The following is a 15,281-nucleotide window of genomic DNA, read 5'->3' on the forward strand; positions in this document are numbered from 1 at the left end:
GTTGCACGCGTATTCTCATTTCTGAAGTCACGGAGTAGGATATGGCGCGATATGTGCCTCACGCTTCAAACATTTCACAAACTGTCATGTATTTCAAACCTATTCTGGGGCATGGTATACGTCTCGGTATACATTTACATGCATACATGTGTAGATGTTGTCAGAAAGGTAAAACGGTGCAGTAAATCGAAATAGGGCTTCGACAAGATCAACATATGCAAGACCAGGGCCGAGAATATCCTAGTGTCAGTCCACGAGAAAAAGAAAAGAATACAGTTTAAGTCGGTGTACATAATGATGAAAAGAGAAAACAAGGGTGAAAGAGGTAGGTACAGCAACAGGATGTTTATATGTCTGTATCTGTTACATGAGACTGGACCATACGCGTTGGCCCTACTCATTCTCCTCCTGCCCAAGACGTCTATACTGACCGGCCTGTCCTGTTGATTCCGATCCTTTGTGTCGGGTAATCATATTCGAAATCCAGCCTCCAAAGCCCTCTGAGCGACTACTAGTGTCTTCCCGGAAGCCTGTCCTGCCAGGCTTGCTACCGGTACTAGAACTTACATTCGGTGGGTCAATGTCCAAGCCAGGAATGGCGCTGTCTGCCCCAAGACGGCCATACTGGCGTCTGATGTCAAGCGAAGGTACAGGAGAGCCTGCACTCATGAGGGAGCCACGTTCTCCCTGAGTTGCTGGTGTTGGCATGGCAGTAGTTGCATCCCCAAACAGCAAATTCATGTCTTCCAAGCGGACACCACTCGTTTCCGGATATAAAAAGTAAACTGTAGTAATGTATCAGACTTTTGGTTAATTATGGGAAAAATTGACATGGCGCTTACCCAGGACAAAGCTGCAGGCACAGAAAAACGCATGCACCAGGTACAAGCGCCACTTGATAGCAGCTTGTAAGACAGGCGTGACCTCTCCGACAAGCCAATTGAAAGCCCAATTAGTGGCTGTACTGAGACTTGCGCCCTTTGCACGAATGCTCAATGGGAGAATTTCCGGGGGGTAGAGCCATGGTATGGGTCCCCATGATGCACCAAAAGCAGCATTGTAGATCATGACAAAGATGACAGTGAGAGTAGGTGTCGCCACGACGTCAATATATATGAAATAGGAAATCAGGGAGAGTGAAACAATCATTGCCACCGCTCCAGAAAGAAGGATGGGGCGCCTCCCCCAGCGATCCACCAGATACCATGGAGGTACTGTAGAGGCCAGATACGAGATTGCGTTGATCCCAGTCATCAGGATAGCGTCACGGCCAGCCCAACCTGCTGATTCGAATACAAGCGGGGCGTAATACGAGATGACGTTGATACCGTTGAGCTGAGCTAAGGCCTGTGCCGACATCGCTATCAAGACCCTTTTATAGTAACGCCTGAACATATCAGCGTAAGATCGTTCGCCTTCTTGCCTTTGCAGAAGAACGTTCATCTTGATCTCTCTATACTCTTGTCTGGCTTTGTCACTGTGCAAGTCTCCACTTCCATATAGATTTGCAATGACAACCATACCCTCTTCATCGTGGTCATTGTCCAACAGCCACCTAGTCTTGCATTAGCATGGTGAAAAGCTAATTTTTTCCTGCATCACGCATGGACTCACCTTGGCGACTCGCAAATGATGAGGCTACCCACACCAAGAAGAGCACCCATGACGCACTGGAACAACAACGGTAGGCGCCATGAGTAATTACTTTCTATAAAGCTACAGAAATAATCCACCCAGACGCTGGCTGCGTATCCCGAGATGTTCCCTGTAAACTCGATACATGCCAGTTTCCCTCGGTTGTGAGGGGGCTTAGAGAACATTAGCAAAACAACCGAAGCATTATGCAACAGGGGTGATTGTGTATACCGATATTTCAGACTGGTAGACTGGTACAATTGTCGACAAGGCCCCAACGCCCAAACCTGCGACGATTCGACCGGCCATCATCATAGGCAACCCGGTAGCAAAGGCCTGCAATGCACCGCCAATAAAGAATACTATGGAGCCATACAAGATCGTTTTGCGGCGTCCGATTAAGTCGCCGAGTCGGCCGACAAGTAGAGAAGATATGAAAGCCCCTACTTCGAGGATCGCAACCACCGTACCTATTGCAGCTCGCGAGGGTTGATTGAAGTAATCCTTGAAATACCAGCCTCTGATCGTGTGTCAGCAAAGCCCTCCATTCCGTTGAAGAAAGAGAAGACGGACGTTATGATCCCAGACATAACACCTTGGTCATAACCAAAAAGGAAGACGCCCAAGGATACGAAAACACTCGTAAAGTACCTACATAGCTGGTCAGCAGAGCTAGTAGGTAACATTTGTCGATGACGAAACCTCTTACAGTAATGGCTTCCCAACCAAGCCATGCGAGTGTGCGCTTTGTCGATTATTGGGTGACATTATGACAGCTAAGAGGCGCTCTGCCCGAGGAATCTTCCGGGGTGGAGGGCAGGGTATTTCAATCTTCTCAACGTCGTCTTCGCCGATAACAAGCTGGCTGGGGTAATGGACACGATTCTGTTTCTCGGCTCGAACACTGGATTCCACCCGACCAGAGCTTTCACGATCTTCAGAGCTTCTGAGTGGGATCCGAAGATAATCTTCGGCATTAGCAAGCTGTTCCGTCAAATCTCCACTGTCAGTCCAAGTAAAATGCTCAGACCCAGTGGAGTGAGTGGCTGTAGAGGAAGAGCGTCGACTGCTCCTCCCACTGGCAGGTTCTACTACTTTAGCGGGTCGAGGGACAGAGGACCTTGAACTTGAAGGAAGATTTTGCAAGGGTATGCCAGAGGAAGTATGGGTCGGGGTCGTTGTGAGAGGAATGTTGGCGGTTGTAATGGGCTGGGATTTACAGCCCCCCTTTCTTGGTTGAATATTAGCTTTTTTCTTTCTGTCACCACTCTTTCACGCGACCAGAATATAAGATCGCTGCGAGTAAAAATCAAGGAGAGCTGGTAATTTTCGTAACGCTCCGCAACAATCCGAATTGTGAGTTTTCATCAAAGCGGCATGTAAAGACGACTGCTAATCTATTTGGAAGGGATGGATCAGAAGGACAGCAGTGCAGAGTAATCGCTGCAATAGGATGGAAGACCACGCGCCAAAGCGGAGACAAGCGAGTGAGGTGAACCAACTGTTCACAAGGATACCGAAAGGGTGTAGAAAGCGGTGATGACAATCCTTGGGGGGGTTTGCTCACGAGACAGGCAATACTTGGCAGATCAACAGCGCAGGATGACGGTGCCCGGAGGTCCAACAGCCTAAAACTGATCAGGTGCAAAACTTAAAGAGGGGACAAAGGAAAGCATGGAATATGAGCTAAGGCTAGATAACATATGTTTGGCAATCAGTCCAGAGGTGACCTTTGGCTTGTGTACATAAATCCGTCCCAAGGTTGCTTGCTGGGTTTCCCAGGGGGACTAGTCATGATTTAGGGAGGCAGCTGTCAAGCCATCGATGTGACTACCGTTACGTACCTTGATGGGGTTCTCGGAGACCCCGCAAACACTGACGCTAAGTGGGTACGAGATTCTGCCCAGTAAACTACGTAGTACTTTAGTGTACCATGTTACCGACAGTGCCCATCAGTGATGCCATCTGTGGCGGTGCGGTCAACGAGGGTACGTGCCTAATGATATTTACGAGAATCAAGATGACTTAATATGAGGCGCGGTGTTTCATAATTTTCACCTACAAGGGTCGCTATTCAATTCTGACTATATACAACATTTCATTTGGTGGTATTCTTTCAACAATACTGTCATGCAAGGCATATATTTGGGTGGATCCCTTTAGAGCCTAGACTATGTGAAAAGAGCCCATATAGACCCAGGAATCAGTATCGTATCATTGATCTCTGTATAATACACTCCTATATATAGACCTGTAATTGTAGGCTTGGGTTACTACAACCAAGAGATGTCTTGGCTAATAACTTGTGATACATCGAAATGCTTCAAAAGGAGTGACGCAAAGCTGGCTGGCCATTGCGGCTATCGCCTGGAGCACACAAGTAGACAGACTCCTTGTATGTGTTAGCAGAAAATTATGATTCGTCCGTAGGACATCGTTGGTTATAGAACATTGTTTGTTATCGCTTGTTTCGATTGTAGTAGCTAGTAATCATAGCATGGGTAGCCCCTTTGCTACTCGTCGTTACTATGTAGTTATAACTAGATTTCATGTACCACGAGCGACAATGAAAGTTTATCATCTTGGACGTTTCTCTCCGATATCAACTTAGCCGTTATACCGTACACACTACACATCGTTCCTCGATAGCCAATGGCTTTCTCTTCCCCCCTGGGGGAAGCGCAATGATTAAACCAGCATGTTTATCATGTTAAAAGAATGTCATAGCCATCTTTCTCGATATATACAGCGTCTGCCATATTAGCGTACTTACGACGCACCACCTCGAATATCACCAAGCCTGCACTAGTGCTAGGTACTTGACGGATGGCGTCCCTTGCAAACCCACGAAACAGCCAACGACGCCAGCCACCTGCCCTGGAAGCCTTTCTCCTGCATCTCTTCAAGGTTTCCTGGTATGCAGAGTAATATAAACGTAGCATTTCTCGTCTTGAAGGATGAAGACTCGCTTGATGGTCAATGTATTCCAAGCGAGCAACATGGAGGCTTTGAATGGCACTTAGCGGGTGCTGTATACTCTGTTGAGCAACTGAAGCTGCAACACCTGCAGCCATCAAGAAACATGGCTCCAGAGCATAATGTGGTCTTATGAGCGGTACGCCGCGGTCACTCGATTGGATGTGCTGTAACTGTTCCGCGTAATGAGTCCGCCGTGAGCCGTAATACCAGGTCAAAAATGAATAGTAGGCCTGCGATTTCACGAACTCGAAGAAAGAGAAAAATACTGCATAACCAAAAGCGTCGCGAGTGAAGGATAAGCCCCACCCTGCGAATATACCACGGACCCCAATTTGATTGAGTTTATGGCGGCCATAATGCCACATGCTCTTGTAGGGGCCCTCAAGCAAGTCACTCGCTCGGAGACGGACCTGAAGCGCATCCAGAGGAGCGGCTACTACTGACTGAATTGTACCCGCTATAAACCCAGCTGCAAATGTGTTTGAAGGGGGAGCAGGTGGGTATACGCGTTTGATACCTTGGGACGCCGGTTCGTACAAAGCGCCAAGAACTTGTAGATATGACGTGTAAAGGACGGCTCCAATCCTATCTATAACAGTTAGACAACCCAGGCAACCAAATTCGAGACTAGGTAAACCAACCCAGCATTCGCTAGGAGAGGTGGCATAACTTGATTAGGGATGAAGCGCCACCCATATGTGCGAACGGCATGGACAAGTAACCCCGGAGTAGTTGTGTGCAGAGACCAACCGGTTTTCGCAGAATGAGGATTGACAGCTCTAGCGAAGGCCTAGCGAAATAACAGGAAGAGCCATATATATCAGTTGACATGGACTCCAGAGATCAGTGCAACCGGGCCGGCGAAGGAACAATGCAACCGCATACCATATAACTGAACAAGAGCATGGGCTGTCAGTGACTGAAGAGACAATACTTAAGAGACAGTCTAGTATCATACTCAACTCGGGTGCGAAAAAATGCCTTGATAGGTGCTCTGAAGTAGAATGCAACCAATTGTGCACTAAGAGCACGCACCCCCGCAGCAGAGGCACCGGTAGCTGCATTCTGTCGCGATTTTCTGCGTGACGGATTCCCCGAATCCAAGCTCGAGGTATGATCAAATGCGGGTAATGTCTGAGTAGTGGCCATGCTGAGGCGTGTGAGAAAGCATTAGAGGTGACAGTTTATCGGTGATGTACAAATATAAGCATAGCGCTTATTCCAATGACATTGCCAGCCCGCGCTGCAAGATTCCATGAAAGATGTCCTAACTAGAGGCACATCATACACTGAATGAGGGCTAACTCGTATGGTGAGGATAGCTATGATGAAAATTGTTGATGACTAAATAGAATGGCAGCTTCATATGAGAAGCTAGAAGTGAATAGCCCACGAGATACTGAAGAAGTCAATGTCCGAGGTGAAATATTTAGCCTTGAGGTGGAGAGGTACTAAGCATGGAAGGGTACTTTTGAGCAAACAACTCAAACACCGCTGATTTGTCAGGAACACTTGAGCGAACGCGCCTTCGGAGGTTTCGCGTTTGCGCTACCCTATCTTAGTTTCTTCTACAGAAGTAAGAGCTAGTCAATGGGTCTCAATATACTCTAATCCATTGCTCAAGTGAAGATATCCTCCAGTATATCTCTTTCTTTACCTTCTGCAAATCTGGTATAGTGAATTTCTCATTACGAATTTCGCTCACTGACCTCCACTGAAGCTCACCCTACCTTCTAAGGTTCCTACGGGGACTTTCTGCACAAGCTGAAGTGTTTACGCCAAGCTGGCAGGCTGCACCGATTGATATACTCACATCATGGCCGAAGAGATTGTGATAGACAAATCTACTTTCTTCAATAGATTATCAAGCTTCTATAATGCATGGAAAGCCGACAAACGATCTAGTCATGCCGTTTTCGGTGGTGTCTCGTCGATTGTTATCCTAATGGGCAAAACCGACGAAGCGAACAGCTTTCAAAAGAACAACGCAATGCACGTATGTCTTTCATTACCTCTTAATCCTATTCTTGTCGGCTCACCTGCCATCATAAATAGTTCTGGCTCCTTGGCTATGAATTTCCAGCTACGCTTCTGGTTTTTACGACGGAGATGGTGTATGTGGTGACTACCGCGAAGAAAGGTGAGTTCTATCAAAAGATATGAATTTAGCATGGCCTTGATTACTGACATGCACATTTTGTTTGCAGCCAAGCACCTTGAACCCTTGAAAGGTGGCAAGATTCCGGTGGAGATATTAGTGACGTCCAAGACTCCAGATGAGAAGATGAAATCTTTCGAAAAGTGCATTGACGTTATCAAAACTGCCGGTGTGAGTCCTACTGTCCTCACCGTTTTTAGCGATCTTGGATGGAACTGACTGTCCTGAAATGATAAGAAAAAAGTTGGCGTATTGCCGAAAGACACAACCGCAGGTCCTTTCGCAGAAGATTGGAAGAAGGCTTATGCAACATTGTCAAATGAAGTTGAGGAAGTTGATATTTCTCCAGCTCTTTCAGCTACTCTCTCTGTCAAGGATACTGATGAATTAGTAAGTTTTACATGTCTTCGGAGGTGTGACTGGCTGACACGACAAAGGTATCAATACGTAATGCATCGCGGGCATGCAGTGGTCTGATGTCCGAGTACTTCGTTGATGAAATGTCCCGCCTACTTGATGAAGAGAAGCAGATGAGCCACAAAGCTCTCTCAATGCGGATTGATGCGAAAATAGACGACGCAAAATTCTTCAACAAGTTAGCAAAATTGCCGGCCGAATTTGACCCCCAACAAATTGATTGGGCATATGGACCAGTGATACAAAGCGGAGGGAAATATGATCTCAAGCTGACTGCGGTATCCGACAACAACAATTTGCAGCCGGGGATAATCATTGCTGGCTTCGGCATTCGTTATAAGACCTACAGTTCGATGATTGCACGCACCTACCTAGTTGACCCAACGAAAACTCAGGAGGCAAACTACGCCTTTCTACTAAGCGTCCGCGAAGCGATTTTGAAAGACGTCCGTGACGGGGCCGTGGCTAAGGACCTATACAGCAAGGCGATGAATATGGTTCGGACAAAGAAGCCTGAGCTTGAATCTCATTTCCTGAAAACTGTCGGCGCTGGCATAGGAATTGAGCTTCGAGACGCTAATATGGTTCTTAACGGAAAGAACGATAAAGTTTTGAAGAGCGGAATGACATTCGCTGTTACAGTTGGTCTGACTGACGTTGAAGACGCGAGCATCAAAGACAAGAATAGGACCGTTTATTCGATGGTTATTACAGACACTGTTCGCGTCGGAGAAACCGGGCCTCTGGTGTTTACGAAAGATGCTGGTGTTGACATGGACTCTGTATCGTTCTACTTTGGGGATGAAGAAGAGCCTCAGAGACCAGTAAAGGAGAAGAAGGAGGCAAAATCAAGCTCTGTTGCCAATAGGAATGTTACGAGAACGAAGCTTCGTGCTGAACGACCCACTCAGATTAATGAAGGTGCCGAAGCACGGCGACGTGAGCATCAAAAGGAGTTGGCTGGCAAAAAGACCAAGGAAGGTCTGGACAGATTTGCCGGTACGACTGGCGATGATAACGGAGTCACACAGAAAAAGTTCAAGAGATTCGAGTCTTACAAGAGAGACAATCAGCTCCCAACGAGGGTGAAAGACCTAACCGTTTATGTAGATCAGAAGGCTTCCACGGTTATTGTGCCAATTATGGGTCGGCCAGTACCCTTCCATATTAACACGATCAAAAATGCTAGCAAAAGTGACGAAGGAGAGTATGCGTATCTCCGAATCAATTTCCTTTCACCGGGTCAAGGCGTGGGCCGAAAGGATGATCAGCCTTTCGAAGACCTCTCCGCACATTTTCTGCGCAATTTGACACTCCGATCCAAGGACAACGACCGACTGGCCCAGATCGCTCAAGACATCACAGAACTTCGAAAGAATGCTCTGCGGCGGGAACAAGAGAAGAAGGAAATGGAAGATGTGGTAGAACAAGACAAGTTGGTTGAAATCAGGAGTAAGTTTTGTTACTCAACCATCTGAATGCACGGGGACTGACTAGGATAGATCGTCGTCCTGTAAAACTGCCTGATGTATACCTTCGGCCTCCTCTGGATGGTAAACGTGTTCCAGGGGAAGTTGAAATCCATCAGAACGGTCTGCGTTACATGTCACCTTTTCGAAATGAACATGTAGATGTCCTGTTCAGCAACGTGAAGCACTTGTTTTTCCAACCTTGCGCTCACGAGTTGATTGTTCTGATACATGTTCATTTGAAAACACCTATAATGATAGGGAAAAGGAAGACTAGAGATGTGCAGTTCTACCGGGAGGCAACCGAAATGCAGTTTGATGAAACCGGCAATCGCAGGCGCAAGCATCGTTATGGGGATGAAGAGGAGTTCGAAGCCGAACAGGAAGAGAGACGGCGGAGAGCCGCTCTAGATCGGGAGTTCAAGGCTTTCGCCGAAAAGATTGCAGATGCCGGAAAAGATGAAAGCGTGGATGTTGACATCCCTTTCAGAGAAATTGGTTTCACTGGCGTACCAAACCGCTCTAATGTTTTGATCCAACCCACAACAGATGCTCTTGTCCAATTGACAGAGCCGCCTTTCCTGGTGATTACTCTGAATGAGGTAGAGATTGCCCATTTGGAGAGAGTACAGGTAAGTGCGACCTTTACCCCTGGTTATTTACTGCTGCTAATGTCACTAGTTTGGACTCAAAAACTTTGACCTGGTTTTTGTTTTCAAGGATTTCCACAGGGCCCCTGTTCATATCAATACAATCCCTGTCGAATCGCTAGAGGGTGTTAAAGACTGGCTAGATTCTGTTGATATCGCATTCACAGAGGGTCCACTGAACTTAAACTGGACAACAATTATGAAGACAGTCGTAAGTGACCCATACGGTTTCTTCGCTGATGGGGGCTGGTCATTCTTGGCCGCAGAGTCGGATTCAGAGGGCGGATCAGACGAAGACGAGGAGTCCGCATTTGAGCTTTCTGAATCAGAGCTGGCGGCGGCCGACGAGAGTTCAGAAGACGACAGTGAATTCGACGATGATGCCAGTGCCGAGGCTAGCGATGACTTTAGTGCCGACGAAGAGAGTGGTGAAGACTGGGACGAGCTCGAAACGAAGGCAAAGAAAAAGGACAGGGAAAGTGGTCTGGATGATGAAGATCGTGGGAAAAAGCGCAAGCGATGATCTGATTCCGCGTACCACATGACAGCTAGCTGTGACTATCGAACAAGTAGTCTTTAATTTGCATTAATCGTTATTCAATACTTAAATTGTACCAAATGTTCATGAATCGTAATCGTCAGTTCCCATGGAACTTGGGGGGACAACAATGAGACATTAATATTCGTGCTACCATTCTTTTGTATCTATAGCTGGTATATGTGCAAATTATATATACCCCTGCATGCGTCCGTCACTTCCCTTCTCGCATAGCGGACCACATGCTTCTCATTCTCTCAGCTTGATCTGGAGTAAAACTCTCATAACAGTCATCAGATGAATAGTCCATAAAATTATGGATTGCATCAAGGCCAGGAAGATCTGGGCATGAATCCTTCTCGGCGGGACATCCGCTCGTAGGCTCAGATTGCTCAGGGGTGTCATCAATGTAATCTCCTTCATTATCAGGGGAGCATGATTCACCTTCGAACGTGTGCAGTAGCCCATTCCAATGGCCAACCTCATGAACCGCTGTGCCGCCCTGGTTATACTGCGCTAAACTACCACCCGGCATGGTATCGGCTAACACGTTACAACCATCCTTGATGTAACTAGAACGAGGGCTGCTGGAATTCACGCTCGGGTCAGGCAACGTACAGAAGCCAAGGACGGTTACTGATGATTGATCCGACACATCTGTTCGTCGATTGCCGTTATTAGGGAAGCCCCGAGAAGTGTCGTCGGAAGACGCCTGAAGATCTGTTTGGAAATAGACATTTAAAGTGCTATAATTGCCCCTTCGTAGGGCATTCTTCATACCCAATTCATCATCATTTCGCGCCCAAGAGTCATTTATATGACGAGTAATGCCCTCCAACCGATAGCTGATAGTCGCACTTTCATATGCCTTCTGAAGATAGGAAAGCTAGGAGTTGTTAGTCTAAAACAGGATATTGCGCACACATAAGTCAACAAATTAACGGTGACGGACCTGGCTGGTGATCATGTCGTCTGATACCGTGTTTGATGCTTCATTGCTGCTTACGATATGAAACCATGTCTCGATTTCAATCATAGACACCACCTCCCGGCTTTCCTCAGCGGTGCTGTCACGTTGGGCCTGTAGATTATACAATCTCTTGTGCTCTGCTCGGAGTGACTCACCAGGCGCCGGCGTGGAGCAAAAGTCACGTCCAGAGAGCAGTGCATTGCATCTGGTTGAAAGATTGGCAAAAACAATGACGGTAAAGAGCGCGTGGAAGTTGAGTAACAATGTCATATTGTGTATCGGGCAGTGAAGATTTTCTATTGCACCGAAGACAAGAGACGAGGTGAGAGATATAAGATCATAAGCCTCATTGCCAACCGCTACGTGGAATCTGGAAAGATCCCAAACAATCCCCCGTGTCAGGAATGCTGCATGCCAGGGACATATCCCACAGAATGGATAGACGCGTTTCGCCGAGAAGATTGACCCTCTCTCAGATCGCGCCAAAAGGAAGGGCACATTGACTAGCAGGTGCGGTTTATTTTTCCTAGATAGACAGATGTGTCGAAACTATCGTAAAAACTCAGTCCCACGGGAAATACCTGTGGGTATCAGATCCTGTTTAGGAACGCCACGTACAAACGCCTAGTATAAATTCACACTGTAAGTTAGGTCCGTAGACCAAGAAGAGCAAGAGCAGAACCAACATCGATGAACAATAAGTAAAGGGGAAAGTGAATGTATGCTTCTTAAGTAGCATGAGAACCAAATCTGCCGTCCCGCCCGGTTGCCACAGCCGAGCTCTCCTGCTCATTGTTCCAGGTCAAGTAAGTGTGGTCGCCAAGTTTCCTAATAAATCAGCCTAGGCACGGACAAAAGTCGTTAAGTTCACCAAATCTCCTTACCTCGGCCGAACAAGATGTGCAATGGTAAATAATGCCCCGAGAACAATGCACAGACCACCTACAACGACATAGGCAATACCCATGAATGAGTTTTGCCCGCCCATGACGGTCCGTGTTGATATGAGTATCGATTTAGTACCGCCGTACTCGGTGACAGGGAAGCCTGCGCGCGTTTAGCGTTGACTTTGATGTTAAGTTCGATCTGGAGCTTACGGTCTTCAATGTCCAATTGATAGATTCCTGCAGTCATTGCCGTTGTATCGTTCCTGCGTGATAGCTTACTGAAAGCCGGCAGCGCAGCAGTTCTCATCCATACCATAAACTCTTCGTCTTCATGAAGATTAGGTATACCGTCGACATAACCGTTAGGGTATCGATCGTGCCAATTAGGCGGAGGAACCACCTGCCATTTATTATACTGAGTCTTCTTAATGAGCTGCTTGTCACTGTCCCAAGCAATGCCTTTATTAGTCATGTTGTAGGTCTCAGCAGTCACACCATTGTTAATAAGCTTTGGGCTGCGAATGGTATCGTTAAATTGAGAATTGGCTATAAGGCCGCATGGATAATATGCTTTGCCAGTTGAGGGGTCAAGTTTGAGGGGGTCGCAAGAGCCACCATTTATGGTGCTGTTGTCAACTGCTTTTCCTTTCAGCTGATCTGTGTCCATGGACTTAACGTATCTCCGATGATTCTGATAGAAGTTCGTTAAGCGATAATATAAAAGCACAGGTGGCTCCAAGGTATCCGGAATCTCAAACATCAATCGACAGACTGTAGTTCCGCTCTCATTGAATCTTTGCCACGTTGGAATGGAATTATCGCCTGATGATTTGAACGAAGTTTTAACTTGGTCTGAAATCGAGGCTGCATAGGAGGTGGGCGCCTTCTCAGCACATTCAGAATAGTCTATGACAATCTCTTGTACCTGGTGATCGCTCGTTGGTTATTGAAGAGGCTCTATGGGAGGTATTACATACCTGTGAACTGGCCCATAGCAGCAGACCACCAATGGGGGCGAATATCACACCAATAACAAAGAAAAGAGGCAGTACGCTCTTTGGGGTCAATATTGGTCTATATGCGTCAGCACGAGGGCAAAGTATACCATCAAAATAACTTACTGCCAGGCTTTCAAACGCTGCTGTCTGAACGCAGTATCTGCAGTGATAAACTAGAGTTAGTAAAGAATAGTCCATCGCATTCAGAACGAGTCAAAAGTCTCACTTGCTGGTCTCCTGTTCTTAGGCTTCTTATCGTCAGCTCCCCCCCTATGTTCTTGCTCGTCCAAGGACTCCGCACGGGTCGCTTCGGGATGGGACATTGTTGTTCAAATCCTCCATTAAACGTCCTGGGCAATTACTGCAGCAGTTGCAGAAACACCAGAAGAAGTAATATTCTGGGAGAGTAATTATAAAGATGGATAGAGATTGAGGGTGAATGATGGTGGCGCAGGCTTAGCAGGCGACGGGATTGCGTAATTGGCGGGCTTTGACATCCCGACATCCGCTTGGGGGATACTGTTACATTGTCATGAACATTATTTTTGTCCTCGGGCGCTCCGAAGATTCTGAGGCGCTCAAAAGCAGTGCATGAATCGTCACTTTTACAATACTGACTATTCGTACCCCACTTTTAACTTATTGTTGGAAACATGCCAATTGAGCAACGAGAAACAATCTACCACTCTAATGAAAACTAGACGCCATGGCAAGCCGTCGGCATAATGATCGGGAGAACGACATGAGAGACAAAACCTAACCTATCGCAGCCAATTGTTCCAGCCCTTGAGAAACAATAACGCCAGACAAAAAAATAAAGGGTAATTGAAAGCTGTCTGAAGACGCCAAGTGTTGAATCGAATCAATAACATCCGTATCTGGTGGCCTAACGCAGCGAAAGAAAAATGGGGTAAAGAAAGAGCAATATAACACCGTATGCAGCCTTGCCACTTGTTGCAGAGAATCCAGCTATGCTCAGTGACAAATGTAAGTACCGTACCAATATTCGATGGCTAATTGACGGGCGTGAAACTTGTGAGTTGAGAATTGCAATTGTACTAATGATGGTACAGACATGCGACCACGTCTCTGACGCATCATTACCAGTATATCAATGGGGAAGGCAGGTCATCGGGATCCACAGGGTTCAACCGTTCCAAGCATATTATCTTCGATACTGTCGGAAATGTTCGGGGTCGAACCAACCAACCCGCTCATACGCCGTCCAGAGCTTGCTTGCTTTATTGACATCAATCTTGCAAGCCTGCTGAGCATCGGTCTTCCGAAATTCCTTACCAACATTCAAAGCCTTCACCCGGGCTTCGAAAATGCGACGCTTGCTGCATAGGTAGGTTGCACATGAAAGCCTTAAAGTAGCAGCAAGGTTGAGCTCTGCAGAGCTCAGCAAATGCCGGTCCGGATCATGGCTAAGATCTAACACTTGGCCTTTCCAATCTGCCTTTAGTGCCTTTGCGTTGCCTCCTAGGGTCTCTATTGAAGGGCAATAGTCCTTGATGGAATGGTAATCTGTATCATCCCGGTTTGTGCCTATGGCGCGAGGCGGCTTGGCACTCGACGGGGGTGAGTCAAATGTATCGAGGATCCTTTGCTTCGGTGTGGACTTTGGCGTCCGCTTTACCCTTGGTGTCCGTTGCAGACGAGGTTGGGCAGCAACTGCCCTCTTTGCAGGAGCCGGAGCGATCTTCTTCAGCTTCGCATCCATAGCACGTGGACGACACCGATTCATCATCAAAAGCTGGCGTTCTAAGGTCTCCCGCTCTTCCCTAGCCCATGCTGCTGGGTTCCGGTTAAATTGGGCAGATACAATCGGCACGCATGAAAGAGCTAGAAGATATTCGTCACGCGTCGGCTTGTTAAGTTTATTCTCAAATCTCGCCATGTGAGAATTTATATGCTGGTCAACCAACGCTTCCGCAGATGGGGGGAGCATGGACCCAAACAACGGCTCATCAGTGGCAATATCAGTAAGGCCTTCGTGGCGGGGAAAGAGAACAGGGTCCCTGGAGGAACCGACGACGGCATCCTTATCAATCGGTTCTGGTCCATTCGATCGCCGTTTCTTATTCCCAGTATAGGGAGTGACTGGCGGCGATGGCAAGTTCATTTCCGACTGTGTTCGCTTGTGATCACTCGGCATGGGAGGAAGCCTCACTTCATGGTTATACGGCGGATCCTGGGACATTGTATACGGTGAAATTGTGGTGGGACTGAAGCTCTCGAGGGGCTTGGACTCTGGGGGGGACATTAAACTCGAAACAGACGGCAGACGACTCATATTGACCTTATCACCACGACTGGTCAAAGAAGCAGCAGTGAATGAGGTCATCGCCTGAAACAATCTGATGGTTTGATTGCTTCACAATGGAGAAGTGAGCAGAATGTGTGGTGGGACGACTAGCTGAGAATAAATACAACACGAAATCTGCTTCTGAGGTCAGTTTCAGGTAGTCATCTGTTTGAAGGCGAAAGAACGTTTGTACGCTGATGAGATGGTGATATGGAAGTCAATGGAACAGATGTTTGGCAATAATGTTGGCAGACACACGTGCAAATGATTTG

The 15,281-nt window shown here is 47.2% G+C and overlaps 7 protein-coding genes across 7 annotated transcripts; 1 reads left to right on the plus strand and 6 right to left on the minus strand.

The window, feature by feature from the left end:
* Positions 1-393: 393 nt before the first annotated feature.
* Positions 394-3,600, minus strand: BO88DRAFT_425697 (putative MFS monosaccharide transporter; the record flags this gene model as incomplete). The annotated part of the gene is made up of 8 exons (XM_025708849.1): positions 394-785; positions 843-1,555; positions 1,615-1,808; positions 1,867-2,155; positions 2,209-2,286; positions 2,345-2,638; positions 3,480-3,516; positions 3,576-3,600. The coding sequence occupies 8 exons, from the start codon at positions 3,598-3,600 to the stop codon at positions 394-396; spliced, it is 2,022 nt and encodes a 673-aa protein (XP_025562526.1).
* Positions 3,601-4,059: 459 nt separating this feature from the next.
* BO88DRAFT_365960 (putative mitochondrial carrier protein) lies at positions 4,060-5,704 on the minus strand. The gene is made up of 3 exons (XM_025704021.1): positions 5,573-5,704; positions 5,256-5,506; positions 4,060-5,199 (listed from the first exon to the last, which is right to left on the minus strand). The coding sequence occupies exons 2-3, from the start codon at positions 5,279-5,281 to the stop codon at positions 4,341-4,343; spliced, it is 885 nt and encodes a 294-aa protein (XP_025562527.1). The 5' UTR covers positions 5,282-5,506; positions 5,573-5,704; the 3' UTR covers positions 4,060-4,340.
* On the minus strand, positions 5,458-5,763 carry BO88DRAFT_341169 (uncharacterized protein; the record flags this gene model as incomplete). The annotated part of the gene is made up of 2 exons (XM_025703089.1): positions 5,458-5,506; positions 5,573-5,763. The coding sequence occupies 2 exons, from the start codon at positions 5,761-5,763 to the stop codon at positions 5,458-5,460; spliced, it is 240 nt and encodes a 79-aa protein (XP_025562528.1).
* Positions 5,764-6,171: 408 nt separating this feature from the next.
* Positions 6,172-9,923, plus strand: spt16 (chromatin-remodeling protein SPT16). The gene is made up of 8 exons (XM_025706787.1): positions 6,172-6,285; positions 6,335-6,610; positions 6,670-6,754; positions 6,822-6,943; positions 7,010-7,162; positions 7,210-8,641; positions 8,692-9,290; positions 9,340-9,923. The coding sequence occupies exons 2-8, from the start codon at positions 6,431-6,433 to the stop codon at positions 9,829-9,831; spliced, it is 3,063 nt and encodes a 1,020-aa protein (XP_025562529.1). The 5' UTR covers positions 6,172-6,285; positions 6,335-6,430; the 3' UTR covers positions 9,832-9,923.
* A 54-nt stretch (positions 9,924-9,977) lies between these two features.
* On the minus strand, positions 9,978-11,554 carry BO88DRAFT_405079 (zinc metalloprotease). The gene is made up of 3 exons (XM_025706788.1): positions 11,503-11,554; positions 10,799-11,440; positions 9,978-10,732 (listed from the first exon to the last, which is right to left on the minus strand). The coding sequence occupies exons 2-3, from the start codon at positions 11,084-11,086 to the stop codon at positions 10,061-10,063; spliced, it is 960 nt and encodes a 319-aa protein (XP_025562530.1). The 5' UTR covers positions 11,087-11,440; positions 11,503-11,554; the 3' UTR covers positions 9,978-10,060.
* Positions 11,507-13,024, minus strand: BO88DRAFT_488125 (CDC50/LEM3 family protein; the record flags this gene model as incomplete). Its single annotated transcript, XM_025712599.1, has 6 exons — positions 11,507-11,644; positions 11,701-11,863; positions 11,914-12,628; positions 12,681-12,777; positions 12,825-12,861; positions 12,928-13,024. 6 exons carry the CDS (start codon positions 13,022-13,024, stop codon positions 11,545-11,547), a joined length of 1,209 nt encoding a protein of 402 aa, XP_025562531.1. The 3' UTR covers positions 11,507-11,544.
* An 842-nt stretch (positions 13,025-13,866) lies between these two features.
* BO88DRAFT_425703 (SWIRM domain-containing protein) lies at positions 13,867-15,048 on the minus strand (the record flags this gene model as incomplete). The annotated part of the gene is made up of 1 exon (XM_025708850.1): positions 13,867-15,048. The coding sequence occupies one exon, from the start codon at positions 15,046-15,048 to the stop codon at positions 13,867-13,869; it is 1,182 nt and encodes a 393-aa protein (XP_025562532.1).
* Between the last annotated feature and the right edge of the window lie 233 nt (positions 15,049-15,281).

This window comes from Aspergillus vadensis (assembly GCF_003184925.1).
Source record: "Aspergillus vadensis CBS 113365 unplaced genomic scaffold BO88scaffold_12, whole genome shotgun sequence".
NCBI lineage: Eukaryota > Fungi > Ascomycota > Eurotiomycetes > Eurotiales > Aspergillaceae > Aspergillus > Aspergillus vadensis.